The sequence below is a fragment of the Cygnus olor genome, chromosome 1 (assembly GCF_009769625.2).
Source record: "Cygnus olor isolate bCygOlo1 chromosome 1, bCygOlo1.pri.v2, whole genome shotgun sequence".
Classification (NCBI taxonomy): domain Eukaryota; kingdom Metazoa; phylum Chordata; class Aves; order Anseriformes; family Anatidae; genus Cygnus; species Cygnus olor.
In genome coordinates, this window is record NC_049169.1 from 207,553,724 (window position 1) to 207,571,672 (window position 17,949).

The 17,949-nt window shown below is 60.0% G+C and overlaps 1 protein-coding gene across 1 annotated transcript in view; it reads left to right on the forward strand.

Annotated features, from left to right (window-relative positions):
* Window positions 1-17,949, forward strand: part of ARHGEF17 (Rho guanine nucleotide exchange factor 17) — a 36,598-nt gene that overhangs the window by 14,349 nt on the left and 4,300 nt on the right. The window contains exons 2-19 of the mRNA XM_040544651.1: window positions 8,510-8,587; window positions 10,613-10,795; window positions 11,185-11,301; window positions 11,548-11,640; window positions 11,879-12,055; window positions 12,434-12,484; window positions 13,225-13,334; window positions 13,526-13,611; window positions 13,801-13,919; window positions 14,202-14,415; window positions 14,508-14,581; window positions 14,717-14,910; window positions 14,988-15,238; window positions 15,623-15,869; window positions 15,959-16,045; window positions 16,132-16,199; window positions 16,518-16,666; window positions 16,756-16,930. Of these exons, the coding sequence (XP_040400585.1) occupies window positions 8,510-8,587; window positions 10,613-10,795; window positions 11,185-11,301; window positions 11,548-11,640; window positions 11,879-12,055; window positions 12,434-12,484; window positions 13,225-13,334; window positions 13,526-13,611; window positions 13,801-13,919; window positions 14,202-14,415; window positions 14,508-14,581; window positions 14,717-14,910; window positions 14,988-15,238; window positions 15,623-15,869; window positions 15,959-16,045; window positions 16,132-16,199; window positions 16,518-16,666; window positions 16,756-16,930 (2,473 nt within the window). The remainder of the gene's footprint in view (window positions 1-8,509; window positions 8,588-10,612; window positions 10,796-11,184; window positions 11,302-11,547; window positions 11,641-11,878; window positions 12,056-12,433; window positions 12,485-13,224; window positions 13,335-13,525; window positions 13,612-13,800; window positions 13,920-14,201; window positions 14,416-14,507; window positions 14,582-14,716; window positions 14,911-14,987; window positions 15,239-15,622; window positions 15,870-15,958; window positions 16,046-16,131; window positions 16,200-16,517; window positions 16,667-16,755; window positions 16,931-17,949) is intronic.

The window sequence follows — 17,949 nt, forward strand, 5'->3', positions numbered from 1 at the left end:
CTCCGCAAAAGCGCCTGGGATGTTTCTTACCCGTGGGAGAAAGGCGAGCGGCCGCCTGGGGAGTGAAGGCAGCCCCCAGATGGAGAGTAGGGCCGTGTATGATGCTGGCCACCACCTTCCTGCCCCAATTCTGCGGCTTTTCGCAGCAAAACACGCGGCCCCTCGTGCTCCCCGGGAAGCCCCACGCCGCTGCCCCGTTGCTGCCTCCGGGATACCCCATCCCGAGGAGAAGGGCCAGCGGAGGGCTGGGCTGGTTGCAGGGCTCGCCTCGAAGGCTCCACAAAGCCCAATGAAACTTTCTGGTTCCGGGCATCCCAAGAGGAGGTAACGGGATTTTTCCGAGCGCTTTTCCTGCCAGAAACGGAGCGATGGAGGAAATACGGAATCGGACCTAATGGCAGCATCTTGAGCTATTTAGGTTTTCACGTCAGCCACATCACTGCAAACCGCCGGCCCCATAAACGGCTCATTTAATTAACCTCAAACTTTCCTCCAGAAAAATAAAACCAAAAAAACCCTCCTCTGGCCTTCGGGTTAGCCTGAGAAACTGCCGGCGGAGAGGAGCGCTTGGCGGAGAAGGCAGCGAGGGGTCGGGATCCAGCTGGGGACAGAAACAGCTTCATTATTCAAAAATTAGGACTGGGTGGTTGAAATCCCTTGATGGAACCAAACTTGGGGCCTGGAGGTGCAGATTTGGGGTTGTTTTGCTGGCACGGGGGCTGCCAGCGTGCATCAAGTGCCTTTGGGCCCCTCGGAGCTGCGCGAGCAAGCTGAGCGCGCCGGGGAGACGCCCTTTGGTGCAGGGCTCTGAGTTGGCTGCAAGCATGTTTCTGAACCTCTTTTATTTTTTTCAACGCTTTTGGGGGAAATAAAGCGTTAATAAAGCTCTGCAGGTGGAGGTTTGGGGTGCTCCCCGGGGCAGGGGACTGTCCCCAAAGCCGGTTGCTCTCGCTGTGTCCCAGCTCCCTCTAGTGGGACCCACCCCGGGCAGAGCAGAGGTGCAGGATTCCCAGTTCCCACCAGTTCCTTGCAAACTGGGACTCTCGAGGCGGGGAGGCACCGAGATTTGCGCGGCTTGCTTTTGGGTCGCTTTGCTCCGGTTTTGCTTTTCTTTCGAGAGTTCCCGGTTTATTTGCGGAGCTGAGGACAGGCTGTAAGCGGGGAGAGGCACCTCGCGCCTCTTCCATTTCTTTTTAATTCTGGCACATCTCGCGGGGGTGGCAAGAATATTGCCTCTCTTGACGCAGGGCTCCCTCCTCTTCAGCACGGCTTTGGAAGCCCTGAGCAACAAACCCCGCTCCCGAAACGGTCTGAAACCCTCCGTTTTTACCCAAAGCAGGACATTTTGCCCCAAGATGAGGCTTGCAGGACCTGCAGGGTCCCCACGCGGGGTGCAAAGGCAGCTGTTTTCGCCTCCCAGCTGGCTGGTGACACCCGCCCGGGAGCTTAATTCTTGGTGATTAACCCCCAGCCTCCGCCCTCCCCTCCCTAATTAATATTTGATTGCATTTGAAATAAAACAGGCCGTGGTTACACGCAGGCTGGTGAACCCGCGAGCGCCGGCTGCAATGTGCCGAGGCCGCAGGGTTTGTTGCTGCTGGTGGTGCCTGGCCCCGTGGTTTTACCAATTTCTGGAAGATTGGATGGTTTGGGGTTGATTTAGAGCTCGGAGGTCGGCTGCTGATGGGGACGTTGTCGTTGCTGGCCAGGGTTGTGCTGTTCCACGAGGATTTCTCCCGTGCCAAAAGGCACCTTGGCTGCTGGGCTTGGCAGAGGGATGCCGGGTGGTGTTAGCAGGGATGTGCCAAGCTGGAACAGGCAGCCCCATAGGTCCGAGACCCCATGGACCCCCTATGGCCCCACTGTGCCCCCCCAAAGCTGCTGTCAGAGCATTAAAAAATGAAGCAGAGCAGCCTCGGGGAGCTCCTGAGCTTCAGCAGGAGGCAAAGCAGGGGGGAGCCGGCTCCCTGCAGGCAGAGGGAAGAGCTGGGGGGATGCCAGCGGCCTTGCCCAGGAGGATTTGGGGCTTTTGGGGCTGGGCAGGAGGCACCTGGGGGAAGGAGGGCTCGAGCGGATCGAACGCGCCGGGCTCCGAAAAAAAAAAAGCTCACCCGAGAGGAAGTCTCAAGGTGTTTACAAAGAAGCCGCTCTAAAAATAGCCGGCTCAGATTTTAGACGTCCCTAAAAATAGGCCGCGCTGCTCGAGTGGCCAAACACTCCCAGGAATTTCCTGTGGGCTGCGGGCCGCGCGCAGGGGGGTCCGGGCTGGGCAGCCGGCGGGGACAGCCGGGCTGAGCTTCGGCTTTCCCTCCCCAGCTGACAGTGAGCAGGATGCGACCCCACACCTCCCTTGGTCCCTCGCTGGGCACGGGGCTGAGCCCTTCTCCTCCTATCCTCCCTCCTCCGTAACGTCCCGGGAGGTTTTCAACCAGCCGTGGCAGCTCAACCCCAATAGTAGACAGCGGAGAATCCACTCCCGTGGGAGGACGCGGCCTGCGATGAAGGGGTTGAACAAACCAGGGGGGGGTCTTGGGGCGGTGGGGAGGTGGGGACGCGATGCTGGCCGGGGCCGCTGGGAGGGCTCGAGGGCTTTGCTGCAGGAGGAGCACGCAGCCCCCGCGGGACGGGAGCGCAGCGCATGTGGGCATGGGGCTGCAGCCGCGAGGGGTCGGGGATCGCTGCTGAAATGGGTCTGGGTTTGCAACCTGATGGGTTTGGGGTTGGAACGCCAGTGGGGCCGGGATTGCAAGCCCAATGGGGCCGGGATTGCAATTCGAATGGGTCCTGGGTTGCAAATGAAATGGGTCCAGGACTGCAACCTAAACAGATCTGGGATTGCAACCCAGCCCAGTCCACGACTGCAACCCCAATGGGTCCTGGATTGCAACCCCAGTGGATCCGGGATTACAACCTGAGTTGTTCTGAGATTGCAACCCCAGTGAGTCCAGGATTGCAGCCTCAGTGGGTCTGGGATTACTACCCAGATGAGTCCAAGACTTCAAGCCCAGTGGGTCTAGGATTGCAACCCTAATGGATCCTGGATTGCAACCTCAGTGGGTCTGGGATTGCAAATGAAATGGGTCCAGGACTGCAACCTAAATGGATCTGGGATTGTAACCCAGCCGAGTCCAAGACTGAAACCCCAGTGGGTCCAGGCTTGCAACCCCAGTGGATCTGGGATTGCAGCCTGAGTTGTTCTGAGATTGCAACCCCAGTGAGTCCAGGATTGCAGCCTCAGTGGGTCTGGGATTGCAACCCAGATGAGTCCAAAACTGCAACCCCAGTGGGTCCAGGCTTGCAACTCCAATGGGTCCGGGATTGCAAACCCATTGGGGTCTGGGATTGCAACCCCAGTGGGTCTGAGATTGCAAACGAAATGGGTCTGAGGTTGCAACTGAAAAGGGTCCAGGACTGTAACCCAAATGGATCTGGGATTGCAACCCAGATGAGTCCAAGACTGCAACCCCAATGGGTCCAGGATTGCAAACCCATTGGTCTAGGATTGCACCCTCAATGCATCTGGGATTGCAGCCCCACTGGGCCTGAGATTGCAAACGAAATAGGTCCAGGACTGTAACGTAAATGGATTGGGGTTTGCAACCCAGATGAACCCAAGACTGCAACCCCAGTGGGTCTGGGTTTGCAGCCCCAATGGGTCTGGGATTACAGCCTCAGTGGGTCTGGGATTGCAAACCCTAGTGGGTCCAGGATTGCAACCCTAGTGGGTCCAAGAGTGCCACCCCAATTGGTCTGAGTTTGTGACCCCACTGGGTCTGGGATTGCAAACTCAATGGATCTGGGATTGCAATCCAGATGAGTCCAAGACTACAACCCCATTGGGTCCAGGATTACAACCTCAATAGATCTGGGATTGCAACCCCAGTGGGTCTGGGATTGCATCCCCAATGAATTCTGGATTGTGACCCCAATTGGTCTGGAATTGAAAATGAAACTGTTATGAGATAGCAACTGAAATGGGTCCAGGACTGTAACCTAAATGGATCAGGGTTTGAAATCCAGATGAGTCCAAGACTGCAACCCCAGTGAGTCGGGGATTGCAACCCCAATGGGCCTGAGATTGCAACCGAAATGGGTCTGGGATTGCAACTGAAATGGGTCTGGGGTTGTAACCTCAATGGATCCAGGTTGGATGGGGCTTTGAGCAACCTGATCTAGTGGGAGGTGTCCCTGCCCATGGCAGGAGGGTTGGAACAGGGTGATCTTTAAGCTCCCTTCCACCCCAAACCATTCTGTGATTCTATGATTCAGTGATCTGGGATTGCAACCCAGGTGGGTCTGAGATTGCAACCAAAATGGGCCCAATACTGCAACTCAAACTGGTCCGTTGCTGCAACCCAGATGAGTCCAAGGTTGCAACCCCAGTGGGTCTGGGATTGCAATACATTTGGGTCCAGGATTATAATCCGGATGGGTCTGGGATTGCATCTAAAATGGGTCTGCGATCGCAGTCCATTTGGGTTCAGGATTGTAGTAGAAATGGGTCCAAGACTGCAGCTGAAATGGGTCCAAGATTGCAATCCCAATAGGTCCAGGATTGCAACCCCAGTGGGTCTGGGATTGCAAATGAAATGGGTCCGGGATTACAACCCAAATGGATCCAGGGTTTCAACCAAAATAGATCTGGGTTTGCAACCCAAATGGGTCCAGGGTTTTAACTGGAATAGGTCTGGGATTGCAACCCAGAGGGGTCCAGGACTGTAATCCCAATGTGTCTGGGGTTACAACAGGAATGGGTCCTGGTTTGCAACCGAGGTGGCCCCAGACTGGCCCTGATTGCACCCGAAATGAGCCAACGGCGAGAGCTGGGTGCTGCAGAAGCGGCCACAGGAGCTGCCTTGCGCGTAGCCTCATTACCCCAAACGCGATTAATTAGCCCCAGCCACCCGAGGGCTGGCATGCATCCTGCCACGCACCCATCCTGGTCCCCCCCCGGTCCCCTCCGTGCTATGGGATGCTCATCTTGCTCGGCGCCGAGAGGAAATTTACTGTCTGCAGCAGTAGGGCGCAGCCCTGCTGCACGCCGTTGCCGTGGGAACGGGCAAGCGGCTAATTAGATTTAATTAACGAAGCAGGAGGGGAGCGCGCTGCAAGCGGATGCGGGGATGCTGCATCGCCTGGCGAGCAGGGCTGCGGGTGCTACAGGGTGTTGTGGGGTTTTTTTTTTGGGGGGGGGGGGGGGGGGGAAGAAAATGGGTCCTGCAATTGGGGCTGTGCTTGGGGAGTGGGACCCAGCACCCCAAGTCCTGCTTGGAAATAAAGGATGGAGACCCCATAATGCAGCAAAGGGGGGGTTCCAAACCCCCAAACCAACCCCACCACCCCCCCAAACACCACGAAAACCCCAATCCCCTTCCGACGAAGCCCAGCATCCCCCCTTTTTTCCCACCCCTCCCCCCCCCCGGAGCAGGATGCGGCCCCGGCGTGCGCCAGTGGGCACGGCCGCGCCGCCAAGCTCAGCCCCCGTCTCCCAGCCCCGCTCCCCACTGCTGCCGGTGCCTCGGCGCCACCCGGGGCCGGGGACCACGCGTGCCACCGCCACGCGCCCCCGGACGCACGCACGCACGCGCCGCCCGCCGCCTGCAGCCTCTCCGCGGGAGGGATTCATTTTTATTATTATTATTATTATTATTTTATTTATTTTTTTAATACCCGTACGGAATTGCCTCGCTATAAATAGACCCCTCTATTTTATTTTATTCCCCTCCGCGCTGCAGCGCTCGGGCTTTTCATCGTCATCATTATTATTATTTTTGAAGGGGGGGAGGCGTTCTGGGGCGGGGGGTAGAGCCAGGTTTTTTTTTTTTTTTTTTTTTTTTTTTTTTGCCTTCCCCTTGGGCCGCGAGGGACGGACCGACCCCGGGACCCGCATGCTGCAGATGGTGAGGACTCTGGCGCAGTTCACCATCGCGCTGGAGGACATGCGAGACATCGGGGACGGCATCGACGCGGCCTTCGCCGCCGCCTCCGGGCTCGGCGGGGCCGCTGAGGAGCTGCCGGAGAAGGGCCGCGGGGGCCCCGAGGTGATGCCAACAAAAGGAGGGACCCCCCCCCCCCCCCCGGCACGGGGATGGGTTTGGGGACGGGGATGGGGGTCCCTGGGGGATGCTGGAGGGGTTTTGGGGGTCTGGGGGGCCCGGCTGCGTCATGGCGGGACATGTGCGTGGGGAGAAAGCCGCCGGGGCTGGACCACCATCGCCGTGGCAACCGTGCCTCCATCCTCATCCCGCCGCCCCCGCTTTTGGGGGGCTCCCACCCGAAAAGCTGGAGGGGGCAATAGGGGATGGATCCATGCATCCCCCCCTACACACACCCACGCTGATGTATGTGTGGATGGGGGGGGGGGGGGGTTGCGGTGCTGGGGAGGTGCCCCCAAATCCCTTGGCAGCGGTGCTGAGGTCCCCAGGGTGCTGAGCAGCTCGCATCGCTCTGGGGGATGCAGGATGAGGCCGGGGTTTTGGGATCGGAGCAGGAGCAGGTGGAGGGCAAAGCCCCGAGGGGCGCATCCTGCCTGGTCCTGCAGGATGGGGCCTTTACACCCAGCTCCTGCTCATCCCAGCGGGAATTTCCCCCGGGATAACAACCATAACAGATGGAAAAATCCCCTTTGGGATGGCTGGGGCTCATCCCCCAGCCAAAAAATCCCCCAAGCCAAAGCCCATGGTGCTGTGCTGAGCCTGTTCAGTTCGCCGATCCGGCAGGAAAAACGTCCCAGAGCATCGCCGCGAGCTGCCACGGGGGAAACTGAGGCAGGGAAGGGGGGGCGAGTACCCTGCTCTGCCCGTCCCAGGGGAGGATTGGGCCCATCGCTGAACTATTTGGCCCTAAATAACGTTTTCCTTTATTGCTTGGTGGAGAAGATGACCCCAGCCTGGAGCGCGGGTGGGGAAACTGAGGCACGGCTCCGTCCTCGGGTGATGGCTGGCTGGGGGGGGAGGATCGGCACCTGGGGAGGATGCCCTGGAAATTTGGGGTGCGCATGTCCCTGTAGGGAACAGGGAACGGGCATCAGCTGTGGGGCTGGGGTGCAGTTTGGGGCTGTGGGGTGCAGTTTGGGGCTGAGAGAGGGGAAATAAATCCCCACTTAAATCCCTCCAGTTTTGGGGGTGCACAGCTGAGCTCCAGGGGAGGCACTGCAGAGGGCTGGGACATCTCCGCTGGCAGGGTTTTTGGGGTCCCTGCCCCCATGGGCTTTGGGGTGTCTCCATTAACACCCCAAAGGTTTTGTTAATGTGTAGGACCCTTTGAGCGTCTCTGAGCCCAGATCCGTTGGAGCATCTCCACACCTAGGGTCTTTGGAGCATCTCAGCACCCAAAACTTTTGGGGTGCAGGGAATTTGGAGCATGTTTGGACCCAAATCTTTTGGGGCATCTCACCCCAAAGCCCTTGGGATGTGTTTACTTCGAAAACTTTTGGGGTTTCTCTGCACCAAGGGTCCTTGGAACATCTCTGCACCAAAACCTTTGGGGTGTCTCTGCACGAAGGGTCCTTGGAGCACCCCAGTACCTAAAAATTTCGGGTTTTCTCACAGGCAGGATCCTTGAAACATCTCTACACCCCAAAATTTTGGTGCGTAGGGCCTTTGGACCATCTCTGCACCCAAATCTTTTTCGGGCATCTCCACACCCAGGGTCTCTGGAGCATCTCAGCCCCCAAAACTTTTGGGGTGCAAGGACTTTGGAGCGCGTTTGCACCACAAGCTTTTGGGGCATCTCACACCAGAGCCCTTGGGGTATCTTTGCATTGAAAACTTTTGGGGTTTCTCTGCACCAAGGGTCCTTGGAACACCTCAGCACCCAAAACCTTTGGGGTGTCTCTGCACGAAGGGTCCTTGGAGCACCCCAGCACCTAAAAAATGTGGGGTTTCTCACAGGCAGGGTCCTTGGACCATCTCTAAACCCCAAAATTTTGGTGCGTAGGGCCTTTGGACCATCTCTGCACCCAAAACTTTTGGGGCATCACCCACTGGGGGCCGTTGGACCATCTTGCGCCGAGGCTGAGCTACAGCCTGGGCTGCGCTCGGGGACACCCCCCCATGGGTTCTGCGTGCTGGGGGGTGATCTCTGAGCCCCGCAGCTGCCCGGACCCCCACCCCCTGCCCTCCCTGAGCCCCCTCCTTGGGGCACAGGGCGTCGGGGCCGGCCGGGAGCAGCGCGGGTGCCCGGGGGCCGTAAGGAATTCGCTGCGCGGGGCCGCGCCGAGCGCAGGGAGAAGGAGGCCGCCGGCACCGACCCATGTAGGGCTGTGAGAGCTCCTGACGCGGGCGCGGAGGAAACCAGGCGTCTGTGAGCTCGGTGTCATGTACTTCCTAATCCTCCTGGATTCCTCCATCGGGGTGGAGAGGGAGCTGGACGAGCGCCGGGCTCCCGCGGCGCACAGCCCCCCTGCGCCGCCACCGGAGGGGACGTCTCGGTGCCCCGAGGCAGCAGCCGGGTCCCCCCGGCCCCTCGGATCGCCCCGATTTCATTTGGCTTCTCTCTGCCCGCGCAGGACATGAGGAAGCACGTCATCATGACGCTGCTGGACACGGAGCAGTCCTACGTGGAGTCCTTGCGCACCTTGATGCAGGTGAGGGGGCGCGGCGGGGGCGCGGGCGGGTGACACGCGGTGGCCCGGCACCACCTCGATGGGGGCGCACGGCGGGGCCACCACCCTGCTGGGGATGTCCAGAGGTGTCACAGCGGGGTTGTCCCTTCCTTGTGACCGTCCCTGGGACCTGAATTTGGAGTCCTGGTGTTGTGTCAGCAGGGGGACAGGGAGGGGACCGGTGGCAGAGTTGGGGACAGTGGGATCGGTGGTGGGAGCAGTATGGAAAGCAGCACTGCTGAGGATAGGGTGTGGGGTCACCTCTGCCCCCAGATCAACCCTATAACTGTTTTGGATCAGCTGTCACCTAGGGGGTGTCGTGTCCCTGAGCTTGTTCCCATGCTCGCTCCCCAAAAACCACTTCCTTGCACCTCCTGGGCCACCACCGTTGCCCATCCCGCGCCGGGGGTCTCCAAACCCCCATCCCTGTCACCCCCCTCATTTTCTGCTCTGCTCCAGCTCCCACAGCCATGGGCCAAGGACTTTTTTAGGTCCCTTTTTTTTTTTACTGAGCTAATTTCAACCCCTGAGCATCATCCCAACATCTGGCTTGGGTTTTCCAAGAAGTCCCCATCCAGATATGCCCTGCCAGATGGTGCGCAGGAGGAGAAGACCCTTCAAGGCTGCTCCTCATGCAGAAATATATCTTGGAGGGGTGAGAGGAGCCTGGTCTGGGTCTTATTTTGGGGGAACTATGCACAGGTCATGGCCAGAAGGTGTCTGTGCTGGTCTCAGCATGGCCAGAGGCTGTCCCCTGTGCTCCTGTCCCCCTCCGAGGTGGCAGAGCAGCCTGGTGGGGGAGGACATGCAGGAGGCACCCAATGGACGTGGGTGGGAGCCGTGGGGTGCCGGTGGCTGAGCTCTCACCCATGGGACACATCTAGAGAACCTGGGTTTCTGGTGAGATCACAGGCATCCAGATGTCCCCAGCTCTCCAGTCCCAACCAGGACGAGGTGTTTGGATCCCGGCGTGCGCTGGTGGCGTGTAGCATCATGGCCACCAGGCACTAGGACCCCCTGGAGCAGCATCTCCCAGCCAACCCCTTTGGTGGGAACTGTCTCCATGCTCTTCTCCCCATCTGGTCCCCACTCGCCCAGTTTCATGCCGGGTGGGATGCGGGGACCAAACCTGGCCCAGCCCAGCTCCCTCTGGAGGTGTTGGCCCCGTTGGGTTTGGAGCTTTGGGAAGGATCCGACCCTTCTAACTGGTGTCTCTGTGAGATGTCCACCATCAGCCTGGGGAACCTCATCCTTGGTGGGGATTCCTTCCTCGTTGGCTCGGATGGGGACACCTGAAGCAGCACGGAGTGGGTCCTGGCCTCACTGCTCAGCTCCGTGGTCATCCCCGTGTCCTGGAGGGCACCAGCACCCCGCACCGTGTGTCTGCAGGACTTGAGAAAGTGGAAACACTTGGAAAGTGGTTTCATAGAGCCCTGCTGCCCCCAAGCATTGCTCGTTGGCCATTGCCAAGAGAGGTTCGTGGGCGAGGTGGTGGTCCAGAGCTTGACCCAGCACATCCACCCTGCTGGTTCAGCCCCTCCTGGTCCCAAACACCCTAAATCCCACCAAGAACCAGCAGATTTGGTTGTTCTGCCCCGATTTCCCATCTGGATAACGTAGAGGGGACCAAAATTCATGACAGCAAAGGTTTGGAGGCCGTTGAGGCCATGGCTGGGGGACAGAGGACACAGTGCTTTGGAGGTTCCTCGTCCAAACCCACTCTTCTCCCCACACTGAAATGGGGATGTGATGGGTGGGATGGGGCCCAGGAGAAGTGGGGTGCCCAGACTGCTGGTCTGGTCCCTCTGACGGGCCCCCAGGTACCCAAAGTCATGCAGGACCCAGGGCTGATGCCTCCTCCAGCATCCCAAGCCTTGGCTGGGCTCCCCAGGGACCCCACTGCTGCAGGATGCTGCAGTTCCTGGTACTTAAATGGGTTGAACAATTAATCCTGGGGAGGTGGAAACAAAAATCTGTTGGGTGCCCCAGCGCGACGCTTCCCCGCAGGGTTACATGAAGCCGCTGAAGCAGCCGGAGAACTCGCTGCTGTGCGACCCGTCCCTGGTGGACGAGATCTTCGACCAGATCCCCGAGCTGCTGGAGCACCACGAGCAGTTCCTGGAGCAGATCCATGACTGCGTGCAGAACTGGCACGAGAAGCAGAAAGTGGGCGACCTCCTGGTGCAGTCGGTAGGGCCCGACCCCATCCCATCGCGGGGTGGCGACGATAAGGGTCCATCCCAAAGCTCCCCCGTGCCCAGGCTTTGCTTTCGGCAGGGAAAAGCTGGGAGCAGGGAGCAGGGGGATGACGAAAGGACGGGCAAACCACGTCGGGGATGGGGAGAGACGATCTCCAGGCCCTCGGTCTGCTTTAGCTTAACGGGGGCTCTGCAGCTCGGCGTTTCTGCGTCGAGCAGAAATGTCAGGGCTGAGGCATCGAGGCGGGGAGCTGAGCCTGGGCAGATCCCAGACGGGTGCCGTTAACCCTTGGGACAACTCCTCCGGCCCCGAACGTGCCTGGAGGTGTGGGGGGATCCCGTGTCGAGCCCCTTTTTTTGCCTCTTTTTTCCCCCCCCCAGTTCTCCAAGGACGTGCTGGTGAACATCTACTCTGCCTACATCGATAATTTCCTCAATGCCAAGGACGCCGTCAGGATCGCCAAGGAGGCACGGCCAGCGTTCATCAAATTCCTGGAGGTGGGTGTGGGGCCACTGGTGGAGCAGAGTCAGGGTTAATGGGAGTAAACTGTCTATGGCCAAACTGGGATTTTTCCACTCTTTTTTGTTATGGGGAGCATGGTCTGGGATGAGCCAGCATCACTCCGGATGGTGACAAAAGGAGTCCCCAAGACCACAAAGTGTTGTTGCTCCAGGTCCAAGGCTGGTGTCACAGCGTGTGTCCCACCTAACGGGCCCGTCCTTGTCCCCACCGATGTTTTTCAGCAAAGCATGCGGGAGAACAAGGAGAAGCAGGCTCTGTCTGACCTGATGATCAAGCCCGTGCAGAGGATCCCGCGGTACGAGCTGCTGGTGAAGGTAGGAGGAGCGGCGCCGGGACAGGGTCCGTGCCATCCTGGGAGCGGGTGAGACCATGGCTCATCCCCCCCTCCTCGTAAGGGCAGCTTTTAGGGCCATCCCATTCCTCCCAGCCCTTTCTTCCTCCCTTGACATGAAGGCCACAGCTCGGTGTGCCCCCACAGCCACCATGGCTGGATGGGGGCTCAGCAAGGGGGGGTGGCATCGTGGTGACATCCCGGCGGTGTCCCCACGTCAGGACCTGCTGAAGCACACCCCAGAGGACCACCCCGACCACCCCTTCCTCATCGACGCCCAGCGCAACATCAAGCAGGTGGCTGAGAGGATCAACAAGGGGATGAAGAGCGCCGAGGAGGTGGAGAGGAACGCCCGCATCGTGCAGGAGATCGAGTCCCACATAGAAGGGATGGAGGACGTACGGACCGGGGGGCTTGGCGTGGGGTCCTGGGTGGCCATGGGCAAGGGTGACAGGGGTGCCAGCTGCAGGGGAGTGGGGACACCCAGCCTGGCCGAGCCTTTCTGCAGCCCTGCTGCACCCAAGGGTGCAGCACCCACACCAGAGCTGCGCCCAGCACCAAACGCCAATGGGGTGGGTCTTTCCTTTTGCCCCAAATTGAGCCATTTTTGCTGTTTCTGGGTTGAACTAGGTTGGGCCACTTGTTTTCTCGTCCAGGTCCTGCTTTCCTCATCCTCCTTTGCCGGGAGGTTTGGGAAGGGGACAGGGTGACAGCTCGGTACCAGGGGGGTGCAGGGGCAGGGACGAAGCCACTCATGAGCCTCCTCGTCCCCACAGCTCCAGGCCCCGCTCCGCAGGTTCCTGCGCCAGGAGATGGTGGTGGAAGTGGTAAGAGCGAGGTGACCCCGTGTCCCTTGTCCCCACGGTGTGACTGCCTGGGCAGCACCGTGGTGCTAAGCACGAAATGGAGCAGTGGGTGGCTGGGATCGTGGGTCACAGTGGGGCTGAGTGCCCATGGGGAGCCACAGAGGGATGGGCGGGTGGATGGATGGTTGGGTGGAGGGTGGAAGGGTGGATGGATGGATGGATGGATGGATGGGGATGGATGGGTGGATGGATGGGATGGGAGGGATGGAGGGAGGGAGGGGTGGGTGGGTGGATGGGTATGGATGGATGGAGATGGATGGATGGAGATGGATGGATGGGTAGATGGATGTGTGGAGAGATGGAGGAATGGAGGGAGGGAGGGAGGGAGGGAGGGAGGGAGGGAGGGAGGGAGGGATGGATGGATGGATGGACGAACGGACGGATGGACAAGTGCATGGATGGGTGGAGGAAAGGATGGATGATGGATGACAGATGATGGACGCACAGATGGATGGAGGGAGGTATGGAAGGAGATGACATAAAATTCCCCAAGTGCATGGGGAAAAATGAGAGGGCCTTGGGAGCCAGGAGGAGACAGGGAGAGCCCTCAGCAGCCTGGGGTCAGGGATGGACAGAGGGGCTGAAGATGAGAACTCCAGAGGTCCTGGCATCCCATGGGCTCCCTTGAGCACCACTTGGGGAAACTGAGGCAGGGGTGGGTGCCGTCAGCGTTCACCCTCGTGTCTTCTACGCCCCTGCAGAAGGCGGTGGGTGGGAAGAAGGACCGCTCGCTCTTCCTCTTCACGGACCTGCTGGTGTGCACCACGCTGAAGCGCAAGTCGGGCTCCCTCCGCCGCAGCTCCATGAGCCTGTGAGTGCCGCCGGGCGCGGGGGACACCCCGGCGCCCCGTGGCCGGGGGCACCCAGCCGGGTTCCTCTCCCATCGCAGCTCTCAGGGGTTATCCCACCTCCTCGGGGTGTCCCTGGCAGGCTGGGATGGTTTTAGGGCGCTGGGGACAGTGCCCGGGCACAGGCGAGGCTCAGCCAGCCCCTGCCCTACAGGTACACGGCAGCCAGCGTCATCGACACTGCAAGCAAGTACAAGCTGCTCTGGAAGCTGCCGCTAGAGGATGTGGACATCGTCAAAGGTCTGTCACTGCCTGCTGTTGTCCCCACACCCCAAAACCCATTGCTCACCCCCAGCTGAGGGTGACAGGCTCAAAGGATCCCATAGATGGAGGTGGCACCACTCCGGCTAAAAGCGTTTGGGGACAGGGCTCCTCTGTGGGGTGCTGGGGAGGAAGGGGTTAATGCCATGTGGCTATGTCCCCACGCAGGTGCCTCGCAAGCCACCAACAGGGAGAGCATCCAGAAGAGCATCAGCCGCCTGGACGAGGACCTCAGCACGCTGGGCCAAGTCAGCAAGCTGTCGGAGACCCTCAGCTTCCCCCACCAGGTACGGGGACAGCGCCCCAGTGGTGGTGTCCCCCGTGGGACCCGCCGGGAAGTCCCCTGGGAGGGCTGGTGGCTGTGGTCAAAGGACCTTGGGAGGGCTGTTGGCCGTGGTCAAAGGACCTTGGGAGGGCTGGTGGCCGTGGTCAATGGACTTTGGGAGGGCTGGTGGCTGTGGTCAAAGGACCCGGCTGCCACCAGCCCTGCAGAGGATGCTCGGGATGCAACATGGGCGCATGGCTGGGGTGGCCCCGCTGGACCTTGACACCGTTGTCCCCCTGCCCAGAGCCTGGACGACGTGATCAAGGACCTGATGGCTGCCATCCACCGGGAGCTGGCGGAGAAGCAGTCCCTGTCCTTCAGCATGGCCTTCCCCCCCAACAAAGTGGAGCTCAGCGCTGCCAAGGCCGACGGCACCGAGTCCTTCATCTTTGAGTTCCCCAACCCCGACGCACGGCTCGGCTTCGAGCAAGCCTTCGAAGATGCCAAGAAGAAGCTGGGTAACGCCGGGACACGGGGCGGAACGCCCAGATGGGCTCAGCACCACGCCTGGTGCTGGCAGAACCACCTCCTTCTCACCCTATTTTCCCAGCTTCCAGCAAAAACTGTCTGGACCCGGAGTTCCTCAAGGCCATCCCCATCATGAAGACGCGGAGTGGGATGCAGGTTGGTCCAGCTGCCGCTCCCAGACCCCCAGGAGGGTTTATTTAAGCATCCCTCTTGACCATCGGGATGCCAGCGCGCCGCCGCCTTGCTGCTGCCTTCCCAAGTGACCTCTCCTTGTCTTTTGCCCCCTTCCAGTTTTCTTGTGCTTCTCCCAGCCACAGCAGCCCAGAGAACGCCCACGAGGTGTGGGTGTGCAACAGCGACGGCTACGTGGGGCAGGTCTGCCTGCTCAGCATCCGCAAGGAGCCCACCGTCGAGGCGTGCATCGCTGTCTGCTCGGCCAGGATCCTCTGCATCGCCTCCGTGCCCGGCCTCAAGCGGGCGTACAGGTATGGCAACGGCACCGCGCGGCCGGCACCGGCGTCGCCGCGTCCCGGTGCTGGAGCTGCGGCTGTCCCCGCGGCAGGGAGCGCGCCGAGCCGCTGGCCAGCCCGTCCTCGGAGCCGGCGCCGGCGCAGCTGGAGGACGCGGGGCCACAGCAGTGCCTGCACATCTCCATCTCGGGCTCGTCGCTGGAGCTCTCCGAGCCCGTCGACAGCGCCCACAGGGAGCTGGTGCCCTTTGACAGCGACGACACGGACGACGAGTCCTCGCCCAGCCCCTCGGGCACGCTGCAGAGCCAGGCCAGCCACTCCACCATCTCCTCCAGCTTTGGCAGTGAGTCGCCCCTGCGGGCCCCTAATTAGGGAAAAGCCGTTGTTTTGCCCCAAAACGATGGGCAGCGTTGATTGCCCCAGCAGTCGGTCCCCACTCTGCCTTGCGTTCATTGGGCATCAAGAAAAAGGGGGTTCCTGTTGCCTTTTAAGCTGAAAAAGCCCTGGGAAAAGGGATAGGGATGTCCTAATTCGGACCCCTTGATGCCAGGGTTGGGGCGGCAGCTTGTCCCCTGTTTTGGGTAAAGTCTGGTGTGTTTTGGGGTCAGCATCCATCCGTCCTTCCCGAGTCCCCACACCGCCACAACAGCCGTCCCGTGCTCTCCTCCCCATCCCATGGCCATCGCTGGGTGTTGACCATCCAACCACCCTCCTCACCCCCTCCCAGACGAGGAAATCCCAAGCTGCAAGGAGGCGGCAGCAGAGACGACGAGCTCAGAGGAGGAGCAGGAGCCCGGCTTCCTCCCCCTCGCCACCACCTTCGGGCAGAGCCGGCACGGCGAGAGCCCCACGGACGGCCGAGCCCTGCGGCGCTCCAGCCGCGGCTCCTTCACCCGCGGCAGCCTCGAGGACCTGCTGAGCCTCGACCCCGAAGCCTACCAGAGCTCCATGTGGCTGGGCACCGAGGACGGCTGGTGCGTGCCCAGCGAGGAGGGACCCCATTTGAGGCTCCCCCGGCTTCGGGAGGGGCTCAACGCCGTCCTTCTGCCTCCCGTCTCCGCAGCATCCACGTGTACCAGTCCTCGGACAACATCCGCAACAGGAAGAACAGCATGAAGATGCAGCACGCCGCCTCCGTCATGTGCATCTTGTAAGCGGGCAGGAGGCTTTTGGGCGCCGTGGGGATGGGTTTGGGGTGGCCTGGCAGCATCTCTCAAAGCTCGTTTCTTCCCGCAGATACCTCGATAACCAAGTTTTTGTGTCCTTGGCCAACGGGGAGCTCATCGCGTACCAGCGGGAGGCAGGTGAGGCCGGGTCAGGGCCGTCGGGTGGAGCCCCAGCAGAGGATGCTCTGGGTGCCTGCAGCTCCTCTGCATCCCCAGGGAGGGCAGCAGGTCCCCAGAGAGGGCCATTCCTCGAGGGATGCTGAATGGGCAACCCCAAATTCAGAGCACATGGGCCCTGCTGACTGTGTCACCCCAAGGACATCACCTGCCCTATAAAGGGGGATCCATCAGCATCCCACAAGGATGTTTCCAGCCACCACTTCTCCCCTAACCAGCTCAAGCTTGGGGGGTTTGGGGCTTTAAAGACCCCCCCCCCATCTCCCACTGTCCTTACAGGTCGCTTCTGGGACCCCCAAAACTCCAAATCCCTGTCCCTGGGCTCCCCGGGGAGCCCCATCACGAAGATGGTGGCGGTGGCGGGGAAGCTGTGGTGCGGCTGCCAGAACCGGGTCATCGTCCTCAACACGGCCACGCTGGTGCAGGAGGTACAGCGAGCGTGACACCTCAAGCCGGGGGGACCGGGGACGGTCCCCAGAGGCTCCGGGTGGCATCAGTGTGGCTCTGTCGCCCACAGCACACGCTCCACGTGGGGCAGGACAGTGGCCGCAGCGTGACCTGCATGGTGAGCGCGGGGCCTGGTGTCTGGGTCGCGCTGCAGGGCAGCGCCCAGGTGCGCCTCTACCATGCCACCAGCTACGAGCAGCTGGCCGAGGCGGACGTCACCCCCCCTGTGCACAAGATGCTCGCTGGTAAGCCCCCAAAATCCCTGTTTCCAGCTGTTTTTCCCATTTTCTGTTCCATGCGCATCGCCTCCCTTAAAAACGTGCCCCCCCCGGAGCATCCACTGCTGCAAAGTGCATCAATATCCCCAGCTTCCCAACCAGTTTCAGGGACCAAAGCTTCTCCCTGCACTCATTGAGTTCAATCTCTGCATTTTGCAGCCCCTGGGCAGCTGCAAAATCCCACGCAGGAATAAGGCAGCGGATGCAAAAGCATCCTAAGCACAGAGGGGGCAACCCCAAGGCAGCTGCAAAAGCCCCTGCAGAAATGAGGATGCAGCTCCAAAATCCCATGGAGAAATAGTGCAATGGTTGCAAAACTCCAAGTGGGAATAGGGCAATTCATGGGTAGCTGCAAAACCCCATGCAGAAATGAAATGGTTGCTGCAAGGTTCCTCAGAAAAAATAGGGTAGCAGATAAAAAATCCCACATGGCAATAGCACAATGCCTGGGTGGTGGCATGATCCCATGCAGAAATAAGATATCAGTGCCAAAACCTCATGCAGAAATCAGGATGCAGCTGCAAAATCCCATGGAGTAATAGTGAAGTAGTTGAAAAGCCCCATGCAGGAATAGGGCAGTCCCTGTATGGCTGCTAAGTGCCATGCAGAGATCAGGTAACATCTACAAAATCCCATGCAGAAATAGCAGTTGCTGTGAAATGTCATGCAGAAATCAGAAATCAGATGCAAAATCCCATGTAAAACCAGGTCGGCAGCTATAAAATCCCATGCAGCAATAGCACAACACCTGGGTGGCTGTAAAATGCCTTGCAGAAATAGAGTGGGTGCTGCGAAATGCCATGCAGAGATAGAGGGGATGCTGCAAAATGCTATGCAGGAATCAGAAAGCAGCTGCAAAATGCCATGCAGAAATAGCAGTTGCTGCAAAATGCCATGCAGAAATAAAATGGGTGCTGCTAAATGCCATGCAGAAATCAGGCAGCTGCTCTAAAATGCTATGCAAAACCAGGCGGGCAGCTACATAA